Below are 14,308 nucleotides of genomic sequence, written 5' to 3'. Positions count from 1 at the left end.
ACCGCCTTTTAAAAATTGTCACACGTTAAATTCTTTTAAATTAAATTACAAAAAGTATCTTTTAAACCTTCAAAAGCACACATAATAGCATTATAGAAGTACCATTCATATCATAAAAAGAAAATCGTAGGAACTAATTTCTGTGCATGAGTTGTTTGTTCATGGTTGTAGTTATTAATTTATATTAATTATTATTAGAATCTTAGCTATACATAAGTAATGTAATTAAATAATCTGTCTAGGCTATCTATGTTTAAAATTACTTGTTACGTTAACCGATTGTTCCTGGGCGAGCTGCGCCCTTTACCTCAACTGGCATCCGCAGAATACCAGTGGTCGTGATGCGCTCTCTGCCGTCACGGCGTATACTGAGCTGATGCCATTTTGGTGCTTGTAGACGTTCTGTTGTCTAGTTTTAGTTATTATCTTGCTGTGTACCTACTTGCATCGAATAAATATTTTTCTTTCTTTCTTTCTTAATTATGATATTATGTTGAGTGACAATCTAGAGATTAAGCCAGTAATAACATTCGGTTTATTTCTCGTTTTAAGCGTGGTTTGAGTGATATCAAAAACTTGCAATAACAGTGCGTTTGTACAGGGATTCAGGGATCCAACTAATCCGTTCATTTACTTGACACATGGGATCAGAAAATTATATTCATGCTCTTAATAAAAAAATGCAATTTTCTGTAGAAGACCAAAATAACCCAGACAAAGCTAGCAATTTCATAAGAACGATAAAAACATAACCACTAAAAAACTCTCAAAGCTCAAAAACAAAGACGGGGAGAGATTTAGAGTGAATTTTAATAAAACAATCTGCACCGGCTCATTGGGTCTGTTGTCTCAGGCAGCTGCCGGCGACCGATAAGGCGCCCTAAACTGCTTCTCTTAAATTGATTTTGGACACTACACCGTAAAATGCGAAAGTTTATGTTTACTCAAAGGGAAATTGAAATGAGTGACAAATATTGGGCTAAGATACTGTGACATAGTGAGGGCTGTTTTTTCAATCGCCAGATAAGTTTTATAGTTAGTTACAGAATCAGTTTGGCTTTGATAGTTTATACAAAAGTCAAAATGTCAATAAATTAGTTACTTAGTTGAAAGGTATCCGATGATTGAATTAACAGCCTTAACTGATTCGAATGCTAGAGTTAAATATGAAACTAAAACATTTTTAAAAATTATGAATACACGTAAGAACATGTCCGTTTATAACAAGTTCAGTGAATCTTAATAACGTTGTTATCTAGCAAAAGGGGACCAAAAAAAAAAAATAATTATTATTATTATCTTCTTTATTTTCGTATTAAAAAAATTGAACATTATTTACCAAAATAGTATTATAATCTTCTTAAATACAACCTCTAATAATTTTGATATCAGCCAGCAAAAATAAGTAAACCATTCTTTTAAAAACATCAAAAGGTTTTATATTCATTCAGAATTCAATTAAAATTATATGATCAAACGAACTTACCAAGTGAAGTTCGATCTGAATTATCCTGTTTTCGCCGAAGAGATTTATTTTACCGTGTAGTAGTACCCCTGTACGACAAGCCAATCCGCACACAATATTCAGCGTAGTAGTAGTAAAAAACAAAAGAGCGGGCAACCCCACCCCTACCACGCTGTGGGCTCGGTGTCCGAGCGGTCTCATTATATTTAGAGAAGAGATGACATTGACGTTTACCTCCAGGGAAGAAGATATAGAAATCTTCGGGTTGGGAGGGACCTTAAATCTCTTCGGCGAAAACAGGATAATTCAGATCGAACTTCACTTGGTAAGTTCGTTTGATCATATAATTATCCTGTTTTCGCCTCCGAGATTTATTTTACCGTGTAGATGTTTAGAGCATGGATCAATGTCCATGTTTAATGGTTAAGAGAGTAAATGTCAATGTACTAAATACATAATAAAGCAATTTTTTGTATTATAATCGTATTGCATCACTTATTCATAACAATTGTTATTGTTAGTATCACGGTCTCAACAAGATTTTGTTCATTATAGAGTATTATTATTATACATTTATTTGTACTTCTATTAACTGTTAAGTACGACTACTGATTGTAAAAAGTTGCCAAGACAGTTGACAGAGCATCCTGTCTATCCAGCACACTGGCTAATTGTGTCAACGTTGACAGCGGCGCAAACCGCAGGCAATACTGCCGCGTGTCGCGTGCTGTGTGGGCCGAACACCCTCGTGTCGACACTCCTTTCCTATATTTATCCAGTTTCATCTCAGAACTGAGCTTGACGACGGTAGTGGTTAACACCGAATCGATCACAGTGATTGCAAGGCTAACACTCTGATTGTTGTAAAACATAAGCTCACTTGCATTTTAATTAAATAAATAAATAATGTGGTTAATTAAAACTTATTAATTTATTTGGATACAGTTTGACCAGTATTCCAAAACAGTATTAATTTGGATTCCAAGTAACACTGTTGCGAGGAAAAAGTTTGGTTTCTATTTAATAGCACCTTTTAATAGCAATCTTTTGATTCTTGAAACCTGACCTATAAATTATAATATTTATTTAAATAATTATATATTTCAATAAATTATATGATTTCACTAACGATATTGCTAAGCGGTGGTTATTTAATGTTATTATAGGATGCACCTGACTTTAGAATATGCTAAGAAAATAGAGTAAGGTAGGTACAATGATGTAATTGAGCATTGTAAAAATATTTATTTGTCAGTCATTTGGTGTAGTGGTTTCGAAACGGACTACTATGCCGAGAGGTCCCGGGTTCGATCCCCGGCCGGGCAGAAATTGAATTGATACATTTTAATTTCTGTGATGGGTCTAGGTGTTACTATGTATAATATGTACTTATGTATATAAAAACGGTATTTAAGTATGTTTATATCCGTTGTCTAGGACCCATAGCTTTGCTCAGTTTGGGACTAGGAGCGTAGTGTAAAATGTCGAAGGAAGGATATTTATTTATTATTTGCGGAGTGTATAGCGGAGTCTGGTACGTTTTGTTTGATCCGCGACTGCCAAATACAAAACTCACTGCCAAAGAAAGGTAAGCTTAAATGGGCATAAATGGGCAATATGGTACTACTGATGTACCTGTTGCCCCAGCATTCTATTTTTTTTATTTTTTTATTTTTTATTTATTTATTTTTTAGTGAAAAAACGTATTAACGTCTAAAAAAAATGGTCGCCATTCTAAGGCGAATTAATTGGAATTAATTCATGTTAATCGTGTAGAAATCTCTACGTCAGACGATAAAATATGAATTATGACTAAATATCAAACAAAGTTCAAGAAACAAAAAATAGGTTTATGTCATGTACTGAAACCAAAGCGTCTAACATTTTCTGAGACAATATTGAACCAAGCTCCTACTCCGTGTCTTTATTCAGACACCTTGATTCAGTCAGTTTCAGTATTATGACTGTGATGATTGAATTTTTATAATCATGCTAAGAAAAAATAACAAATACTAATTCTCAATTTATACTTCATAGAAAGGGAAGAAAGACTCATTCATTATTATGAGTTCGTGGCAGCGTTATCGATTCGTAAAATAATATCGCATTATTTTTTGGTATTATTAAAAAATGTCCTTAATCTAAACTAAAGGTTACAAGTAGTGGTAGTACTGGTAGGTACCTACATAATACATAGTTTATTTTATGTGGTTGATTCGTTCTTTGACTGACCAAAGTCCACTAGTCCGGTTGTTATTACAAGCGGCCCGATTTCTTTTTTGATGCGTCAATAATTTTCTATTACATTGATTACAATGTAATTATTATTGTGTTATATTTATAAAGGCATAGTTATTATCGCTTTAACGCATAATAAGATACTTTGCTTGTCTAAAAGATTTAGCAAGAGAAATGATTCAATGTATTTCATGATGTCGGATCTCTTCTTATGAGAATTATAACGTTATAACATAAATAATTTATACGAACCAATTGTAAAACTGACCTCTTTTTTTTTTTTTTTTTTTTTTTTAGTAAATAAATAATAATAATGATGATGAAGGCTTACTTTGTAAGACTATCAATAGTATTATTAGCATTAATCATACATTGATTAGTAGGTACAAACCTACATAACAATGTTTTTCCAATACAAGAAAAAAATGACGTCATCTTATGTACCGATACCGATACAGTTTAAGGAAGCTCTTAGATTTTATCTATTATTTATAGATACAAGCTGGTGAGACGTCATGAATAAAAAAATATACTTTGTAAAAATATCAGGGCTAAAGAAAGGCCGCAAAGAGACAAACAAAAATGTTGCCTGTTTGTTCAGATACAAAACAAACATCCGATAAAATAAGACCATAATTCTATTTGCTTTTCAGTGGCTATCGTGTTTATGTAATAAACATAAAATATTTTATGAATCTTTTGTTAAAAGTTTAATTGCGGTTAAAATATCATCCCTTTTGAAGTGCTTAAACCACATAAACTTTCTTTAGCATCTTATATAAACGCTATCTAAGTCCACCATCTAGGAACATTTTTTTTTTTTTTAACAAGTGGGTAATCTCAGAATGTACTCGTGTCGACGGATGCGATTAAGAATATTCTTAATATCAACGTCTCTGCGCCGACGTGTATAATTATTTGTTATGTATAATTAATTATGTTTACTCGCATGGTTATGATGATTATGAAAAAAAACATCTGGGTTCGAATCGGGAATCGAATAGGTATCTCGGTACAATAAATTCTGTAACCGGATATTAGGTACATTGCATTTAAAATAACAATATTTTAAGCGGCCAGCACATACCTGTACATAGATGGCGCGTCGTCTAGGGACGCGGGTTACCTTGGTGTTCTGGTCGGTCTTTAATGGCGCTTCCCGCGGTGCTCTGGCAGCGCTGGGCATGCGGCGGCGGCGGCGCGGCGCTGCGGCGTAAATAACGGCGCCTGCGCTTGTGGAAGGCGGCGTGGTTGCGCCGCGGGCGGGTGATAGGTCTTAGCCCATCATACCATACAGCAGGGCGTAGCTTGTCGGTACGGCCTCTGTATAAAGCCTCGATTCACACAGTTATGCGAACGGCTAAAGCTTAAATTATATATTCAGTGCAGCAGCCTGGATTAGTTGTCATATCAAATAAATACCTCTTTTCCCGTTTTAGAGGATTATAATGAGTTATAGTTGTCGACCGTCGATGTAATTGGTCGACCGACCGGAAATGTAGAAAGATCTTTGTAAGTTTCCAACAAAAAAATGTGAGACTGATAAGTACTCACAATCACAATGTCAGTTAATATGAGTCGTTGCATAGAAAAAACGACATATTGTCATACTTCATATATAAAGTAGGCATTTATTTCCACTTCGACTCGGTTCGGTCAACAAACCGGCCTAAGGTTTATTTAGGATCTTTTATTCTGACCTTATAATAGCAAGTAACGAATCTACATAAATGCACTTTGAATTTTGATCTGATACTTATTTCTTTCTTACTAGCCTTTGTATTTAGACCAATATCGATTGGTGTAATGTATAAAAATACGAAACAACAAAATTATTCAGTTACCCTTTGTAGCATTGAACAATGTGTATGGCCACAGGGTCATCGGTCGTTATAAAAGCAGGCGGAGGCTCGACTGGGGCGAGTGCGTCCGCGGCGCCGGGTCATCATGCTCCAAGACGGTTGATGGTTCATAAGGTGTAAGGCCAAGAAGGCAAGCTCTTAATGTGGGTAGTTTCGTACAAACGCAACATTTTTCTGTATGAGCTCATTATGTTCTGTTTTTACGGCTTTTAAAAATGGCCGAAAAGAAGATACTTAAAAACTCGTAAAAGTGAATAATATTACAATACCTGGCTATCTCGGTAGTTAATATCTCGTTTTTACTCGCTAGAGCAAAAAACGGCTACTGGTTAAAAAATCACCGAACATAAAGTGGCTGCTGGTTAATATCTCGTATTAACTCGCTAGAGCAGAAAATGGCTACTGGGTAACATCTCGCATTACCTCGGAGAAAAAAATGGCTACTGGGTAACATCTCGCATTACCTCGGAGCAAAAGAATGGCTACTGGGTAACATCTCGCATTACCTCGGAGCAAAAAATGGCTACTAGTTAACATCGCGCGTTAACTTGGAGCTAAAAATGGGTCAAAGTTACGCGTCGTGTCACAACGCTTATAATAAAAATGTACGAGCACTTGCACAAAATAGTTGTTACAACCAACCTTGTGTTGGGTCTAATTCTCGTCACTACACTGCACAACTTAAAATAATTACGTTTTTTGTCGGTAAAAACGTCCTTGGTGACGTCACTTAAGCATTTTTCTTATACTGCGTGCGGTCGTTGCGCGTGCGCACAAAGGAATGAGACCGCTCGGACACCGAGCCCACAGCGTGGTAGGGGTGGGGTTGCCCGCTCTTTTGTTTTTTACTACTACTACGCTGAATATTGTGTGCGGATTGGCTTGTCGTACAGGGGTACTACTACACGGTAAAATAAATCTCGGAGGCGAAAACAGGATAATTACGAAATATTTTGTTATTCTTAAAAATACAAGCTTATAGTATTTTTCAGCCAGTATCTAAATTGAGCCACCAAACTATTTTCTTTAATTGGCGTTTTTTTATTTCATAAATGGAACGGCGTTTTTTTTTCAAACACGCCGGAGGTTTTCTTTTCAGCCAGTACAAACAGGCCATTGTAATAAGGCAAGTCTAAGGACGACACTCGTCGGCAGACACGAGGTGAGAAGCGGCCGGTCCCCCCTTACCACTTACGCATCCCAGAACATTGAGCCACTAACGCTTTTAGTTTTAGCTTAAGATCGGTAATATTGTTTTTAGTACGAATACGACTCTACAATATGGATGGAACTTAATACCAATGGATTTATTTCTTGCCTTTTGTAATAGCTTTTCACATTATGTAATTTTTGCCGTCTAAAAGTATTTCATAATATTATCTTATGATTGTTAAACAATTTTAAACAATTTTTTAGTCTATCAGCGAGTAATTAAGGGTAATGGTTAGACAGACACGCGAGTAATTTCATCGTGTTTTCAAATTGACGGAGCCCTAAAATGACAATACAATACATCAACATTTAAACACCCATTCCCAATAACAACTAAGTGGGAGAATGATTAATGTGAAAACTTGTCAATGTCACCGGCGTATCCAAAACACGGTCGCTTCACACATCCAAGAGGAAAAGTCATCGGGGAAATTCGTGGGGTGCGTCGCACGGCGTGTTTTCACTCCGTTCAGTACCGCTTTCGCTAACGCCGCGAGAGGGCGCTGCCGGCGCGCCACCGCGACCACGTGACTTGTTGATTTCACCCCCCCGAAAAACAAAACATGCGCGATCCGACCTAACCCATGACATAAACTTTCTGTCATGAATATCACGAAACCTCTCTACAACCACGCGCGACTGTTCATGCTACTGAGTTTCGCGCTCGCCGTTTTTCTCGCTGGAATCCTTTTGCGAACGAAGGCCAAACAACTGACGGACAAAATCCGCAACGAGCCGATGACAAATGCCACCTCGGAGCCGGCGAAAACGCAACGCAAAGAGTACTTGTACCGCCTCTTGACTAATACCACACGTTCGCTCATACAGATGGAAATAAAGGCGAGGCGGCTCGAGGAAAATATGCGAAGGATTAAAGAGAAGACCGCAGATTTGTTGTGGAAGAACAAGGACAAAGCTCTGTGGCATATACTGTTTAAGAACATCAGTCATATTTCTTTACGACACGAATTTCACCAGCACGCGAGTCTGCGAAGAATTATGTTGGACACACACAAACACGGCCACAAACTGGGGCGAAGAAAAGTTTTCTTACGATAGACATGTTTACCGTTCGCTAGGTTAAGAAACTTTAATAAGACATTTGTGTATAGTTTCGTTTTCTGGACTGACAATAAACGTATGTTAAGAACAATCATCGAGTTGCCGTACATTTCATTTGGGACAAGTAAGTATTAGTTGAACAGTAACAGTAGTATTGTTTTTATAGAATCAAGCGAAACTTCAACTGTACACGAATTACGATAATGTTCGATTCCAATTCCAACATAATAACTACACCGAGAGTCAAGTCAATTCAGTCGTCGTCTAACTGATTTGACTGACTTCCACTAAAAAATGGAACGCTTATGTTGTTCTAAATAACATTTAATTATCCAAAAGTTTAATTATAAACATGCGAGCTACTAAGCTGTTTTTTCTTTCATAACTAATTGATTTATTTATTTTTTATTCATGAATAGATTGTTAGATGAAATATAATAATAACAGTCATTCGGTGAAAAATCTCACCACAATAAATATCCCGCAAGATATAAGCGCCTGAGCAGATGGCATCTGCACAATATTGCTTACTTCTCGGAACTAAACTATTAGTTTTTGCTCCGTGTTTTGTGCAGGCTCCATCGATCAACAAGCGAGCGTTTGCGAGATATGACCGAACGTTTTGTGTCCAATTAGAGCCATAATACGCTGCCGGGTTGATATTTTTCCTTATTTCAGTAATAAGATTTGCTTTTACGCTTTATTTTCTTACTAGCTCGTCTTGAGTGAATTACGTACTGTCACAAAACGTCTATATCGTGCGTCCGGGTATTAAAAATACTTAGTGAAGTTCTAGGTACAGTTTTTTTTGTCCCTCACTTAAGAAATTATTGGTGAACCGTATCTTATACACCCGGTTTTTGAATTGAAATTTTTAGCTGCCTAGTTGACACTATCTTACCCTAGTCTGTCACCATATCAATAATGTTAACAGCATTGTTCTGGCAGTTGGAGGTAAGATAGACAGTTCCTCTGTGATTGAAGATTCAGGGTAAAACTCGTTTCCACCTTCAGCTTGATCATACCTTTCCATCATGTGGGATGCAGACTCAGGTAGGTAGAAGCTCTTGTTCTTCATTGTGGATAAACAATCTATTTTGGTAATCTATTTTGGCAATTATTTCACCAGTAGAAAACTACATTAGTGACGTAGACCTAGACTATCCTCGCAGGCAAAGCCGCAGGCAAGACCTAGTAACAAATAAAACTAATCCTACACTGCCCTCGTTGCAGCGAGTCGCGCTCGACGCAATATCATTTTTATGGAGAATTTTTATTACAATCCCTGAGCTTAGAGCGCGCGGGAGTAGAGGACAAAACAACACACATGACAATGCACCAGACCGTCATACGCAATGTTTTTCGTATTGTTTGTTTTCAGGACACTTAGGTACGGTTTCCACCAAAGCGAAGAGGAGAGGAAAGGTCTGAATAACCAATCAGATTTTGTTATTTCCACCTTATCTGGAACCAACCACTTCGGAAAGGTTGGTTATTCAAACACATCTCGTCTCCTCTCCGCTTGGTGGAAACCGGGCCTTAGACTAGGGTTATGAAAAAAAATCACTGAAACTGTACTTACTACTTTATAATCAATTCAAGCCTTTAATTGGTCACTTTTGAATTTAAATCTATAATTGGTTGAGTTTCAATGCTCGGCTGATTTGGATAATTTAAAAAAAAATCAAAAGCGCTGTTACGACTATTGTAGAAATGTAGAACAAAATACACGCTAGCAATGTCGCGGGCAGACGCTAGTTAACAAATTTGATTTTATAAGAGACTCCCTCACTGCAGACACAACATAGCCTAATCAGAAGGGGTCACATTGCGTACCTGGGTATTACACTTGAATATTAATGTCACTCATAAATATTTATGCAGTTCTCATAAATAAGTAATTATAAAACGAATTCGCACTCACACATACCTAAGTACTAGAGTACTAAAGTATGGAGCCTACAAGTTTGCTCGCATACATTGGCGAGAAGCTACCAGCACTCTCTAAATATGTACATTCATTTGTCTGCATATTCAAAATACCATTACCTTGCAAAAACCAAACTCCAGTAATTTCGGCTGGAGATTAAAAATAAAAAGTACTAGAGTACGTTTTGATAGTTAATAAAAGTAAATAATTGAAATAACTTGTTCAAAATATTATACAAGTGTCAATAAAATCGAACAAACTTTGCAAACTTGCGAATCTTGCGATTGAACATGATTCGAAGTAGTATCAGCAAAAAAATATTTAGTTTTCCGAAATTGGAAAATATTAACTCTAAAACCGGTTTTTATAATTCAATACAATTTCCCATCACAATGCGCAATGGTCTTTTAATATTACTTCAATGAAAAAAAAAGCTAAAATGATAAATCTGGTCACATAACAATCATTGAAGGAAATCAAAACCTAAACGAAGGCTACTTTAAATAGATAAACTTCACTTTAATTGAAGTGTAATTTCAACACTACGCAAACAATCTATTTTAAAAGAAATTATATTTTTCAATAGCCACGATTTATTATAGTCTTTATCATGCTGACCTTACTAACTAGTCAAGTCGGTTGCAAACTCGCAATTGCTCCACGAAACGGACATACAGTTTCTGCCTAAGTTAGAGCAGGACAGAATGCCGTTTATTTATATTTCTTGTGTGTGTTTGTTATGGTTATCTATCAGTACCGGTTGCCGGCATTTTGGTACTTAGCGTCAGTTGTTGGTGATCTGTCCGCAATAATGTCGTGCTGTGAGTAGTGTTTTGTTTTGTTATTCATTTTGAAAATGGAACGTCGTCTGACAGCTCTCGGACAGTATACAGTTTTGTTGCAAAACAAGAACTATTAACACAACATAAGATTCATAATGTAATACCAAGATACTGAGCTTTATATTCTTTTTTCTGCATGATTACCTAAGGAGTTAGCGCTGATTGTGGCGCTGATTAGTGTTTTGTTTTTATTTTGTTGTCAACCGATTTAACTTTACTGTTTTATGTTGACAGTTATGAATGCTTTTTTCTGATAGTACCTACCTACTATGAGAGTTATCACAAGGTCATTGTACAATTTATTGTCATCCCATCTATATGTTTCTGTTGCAAAATTACTTCTATCGCAATTAACCCTTAAGTAACACCGTGGGGTAATTATTTACCCCAGGCGTATAAAAATTGACATATCTTTTTTTCTACCGAACTAGCTTCGGATTTGCAATTCGGATGATGCAATGTCGTTTTGTGTATTCTCAATGCAGAGTGTGCGCTTTAAGCTCGTAGACGCGGGATGTGAAGAAAATCATCTGTTTGGCTTGTACAGGTAGGTGGGGTGGAAAATTACCCCAGGGTGTTAGTTACGCATGCTTTAATTTATCATCACATAACATCTTATTAATAGGTTTTTACAATATTTAAACAAAATCAGTAAAAATTTATATGACGATTAAGTAGCATGTTGTCTCGAGAATGCAGAGAAATAAATAAAGCTTGATTTACATGATACTTTTCGAACTTTGAAGACATCCCCTCAGAACACAGCGTTCATAAATTCGACACAGAAATAGAGCCCAAAAGTGATAATTATGTAATAATTCGGCGTGTCTGATGTGTTTTGAAAAAAATAATTAGGAATAAAATAAATAAAAAAATATATTTTCATAATTTTATAAAAAAATAGTTTTTTTATTTTTCTTTATTATAAAGCCAGAAATTTTCGTTTTATTTCATTTTGTGTTTAAAATATGTATAAAACATCTATTCAATGTCCGATTAGTGTATGTTTTTGGTTCCCACAATAACTTTCCAAGATTTTTCTAGAAGACCATTGTGGAGACTATTAGTTGCCAATGAAAAAATCTTTGTTTTTTGTTATGATTGATTTAAGATGTTTCTTTACGCTAGATAGACGTTCTTTTAAAACAATAGTATAATTTAGTGAGTCCATTAATACACTGTGAATCACAAATTAAATTGATTTTAAATATTTACTTAAAATTTTTCAATTTCCGTTTGGGGTATTTTTTTACCCCAGGGTGTTCTAAGTGTAACCAAAAATAAGGATGTTACTTAAGGGTTAAATAAGATTGTTATTATTTTAGCTTCAGTGATTGTAACATTTTTTAATTTTGATTATATTGTGACATTGAAATTGTATTGTTCAAAAAATTTGTCACGTCCGTGAAGTTTTGCTTGTTATGTATTCCAATCAAGTACTGGTTAGGGGGCGTCCATAAATTACGTGAGGCTTTTAGGGGGGGGAGGGGGTCAACAAAAACCTCACCAAATCTCACGTGGGGGAGAGGGGGGGTCTCGGGAAATATCACGTATTTTTTTCCATAAGAAATAGAGAAATAGAGTTTGCCAGAAAACTGGGTTAAATCTTAAGTAAAAAAATTGGCCAAGTGCGTGTCGTGCCACGCGCAGTGTAGGTTTCCGTAGTTGTCCGTCGTTATCACAATATATTTCAGAAGTAAGCAATTACTTCATCTAAAGTCACTTTTAATATTTTCTTCTAAGGAATTTTTATTAGGTATGAAATTTTATAATACATGAGTAAAACGACTATTAGTCTTGAACTAACTGATCTATCTTAACCGCTATAGTTTTCCTTGAAATTTCATAAAAAGCACTATAATCTTGAATTTTTCCAGATTTATCAAGCCAACAGTTTAGTTTTTAGCGGGGGGGACGCCCTACTCGGACAAAAATTTGCACTTTAAACTTTAATATTTTGCAAACGGATCCCTAAATCGAAAAATGCTCTTAGAAAACCCTAAGCCATTTTAAAAGACCTATCCAACGATACCCCACACGATGGGGTAGAAGACGAAAAAAAAATCATCCCCACTTTACATCTAGGGGAGCTAGCTACCCTAAAAAAAAAATTTTTTTTTTCAAAATTTTATTCTACCGTTTTGTCGGCGTGATTAATATACATACCTCTACAAAATTACAGCTCCCTAGTGCCAATAGTTTCCAAGCAAAAACTCGGACAGACAGACAGCCAGACATATCGAAACTATATTAAGGGTTCCTTGTCAGGAGTAAAAAATGATATTTGTATGATGATAATGTCATTTTATTCTATGCAGTCTAAACAAATAAAACTAAAAATGCTTCCGTCTGCATGTGTGAATACTAAAATGCAGAATAAATGACGAAATTAAGAAAATTATAAAACAAGTTCTTTTTTATCAAAATCTATTTTGCTACATTATTAGTGATTTTGTAGAAAAGAACAATTAGACTAGGTACTTCTGTAAAAAAACAATGTGACCCTAGTACTAACACTACACGTGTTTTTCTGGATCTATTCGTAATCAGTGGGCTTAGTGCGACTTTACACAATCGTCATCCGCTAGCGACTGCGTAAAAAATTACATACATTAAATGTATGATGATTACAGCGTCCCTAGCAAATACTTTCAAGAACTAAAATCTTTAACTTTATAGATCTTTTTGATGCACTCGTTAGCGACAACGTTAAAGCACACAAAAAAAATGTTTCTCAGTTATATTACTTCAAAATTATTAAATTTCGGATTTTTTTTAATATCACGTGAGATTTGGGGGTGGGGGAGGGGGTCAGGCAAAATCTCACCAAATCTCACCAAGGGGGGCGGGGGGGTTGAAAAATAGCCAAAATTGTCTCACGTAATTTATGGACGCCCCCAGTCCGCCTGGGAAATACAGGGTGTTAGGTAAATGGGTATATGAGCCGACACTAGCCCATGTTAACATGGGCATATAAATGGTGTGGTGAAGTCAGAAAATTGATATCTTAATTTTAATTACCTAACAAATTTTAATTTTCATACAAATCGGATTTCATACAATTTATTTTGTATGACAATTTAAAAGAATAAAATGATGATAATATCTAATTTCTGACTTCACCATACCATTTATATGCCCACGTTAACATGAGCTAGTGTCGGCTTTTATACCCATTTACCTAACACCCTGTATACATAGGTCATAGGAACATACTTAACACTGGATTTTAAGTAATACCCAACATAAGACTTTTAGGTAGGTAATGGTGACCTGACTATGACTATTATTTTCATGTTTTTATGTTTATAGTAAAATAACTAAGAACATTTTCATTTCACGAGTAAAACATGACTTTATCACTCAATAAACTCGGATTTTTTACACGCAAAAACGAAACACGGGGAAAATTTTTGCGGGCACATTTTTCTCGCCGTTTCTTTACAATATTCACCCACGCTGCATTACGGTTTTTATCTTGCAAACCCGTCCCAATATGACACCCCTTTACACTTATTTGTCAGCTGTAAGAAAGTTATTCATCCGTGTCATATGATAAGCGAAATAAAGGAGCCAGCAAAAGGTCACAGTAAAAAAGTTGGCTTAGCGCGACCCGGATTTGTGTGATGGGTTCCGCACTAATAACATTTTCTTTTTCCTTTTCTGATATTATTTGTCAAAGCACATGCTTTCCGTT

At 35.7% G+C, this 14,308-nt stretch overlaps 1 protein-coding gene across 2 annotated transcripts in view; it reads left to right on the top strand.

Annotated features, from left to right (window-relative positions):
* Window positions 1-7,902: 7,902 nt before the first annotated feature.
* The window catches only part of LOC135077483 (methanethiol oxidase), a 31,056-nt gene continuing 24,650 nt past the window's right edge, over window positions 7,903-14,308 (top strand). The window contains exon 1 of one of the 2 annotated variants that reach the window (XM_063972036.1): window positions 7,903-7,963. In XM_063972036.1, coding sequence (XP_063828106.1) covers window positions 7,918-7,963 — 46 coding nt within the window. In that variant the 5' untranslated portion in view covers window positions 7,903-7,917. Of the gene's footprint in view, window positions 7,964-10,525; window positions 10,591-14,308 lie in introns of those variants that run through there. The other variant, XM_063972037.1, reaches the window with a different exon arrangement.

The sequence above is a fragment of the Ostrinia nubilalis genome, chromosome 13 (genome assembly GCF_963855985.1).
Source record: "Ostrinia nubilalis chromosome 13, ilOstNubi1.1, whole genome shotgun sequence".
In the NCBI taxonomy this organism is placed as follows: Eukaryota; Metazoa; Arthropoda; class Insecta; order Lepidoptera; family Crambidae; genus Ostrinia; species Ostrinia nubilalis.
This window is presented reverse-complemented; position numbering and strand designations above follow the sequence as displayed.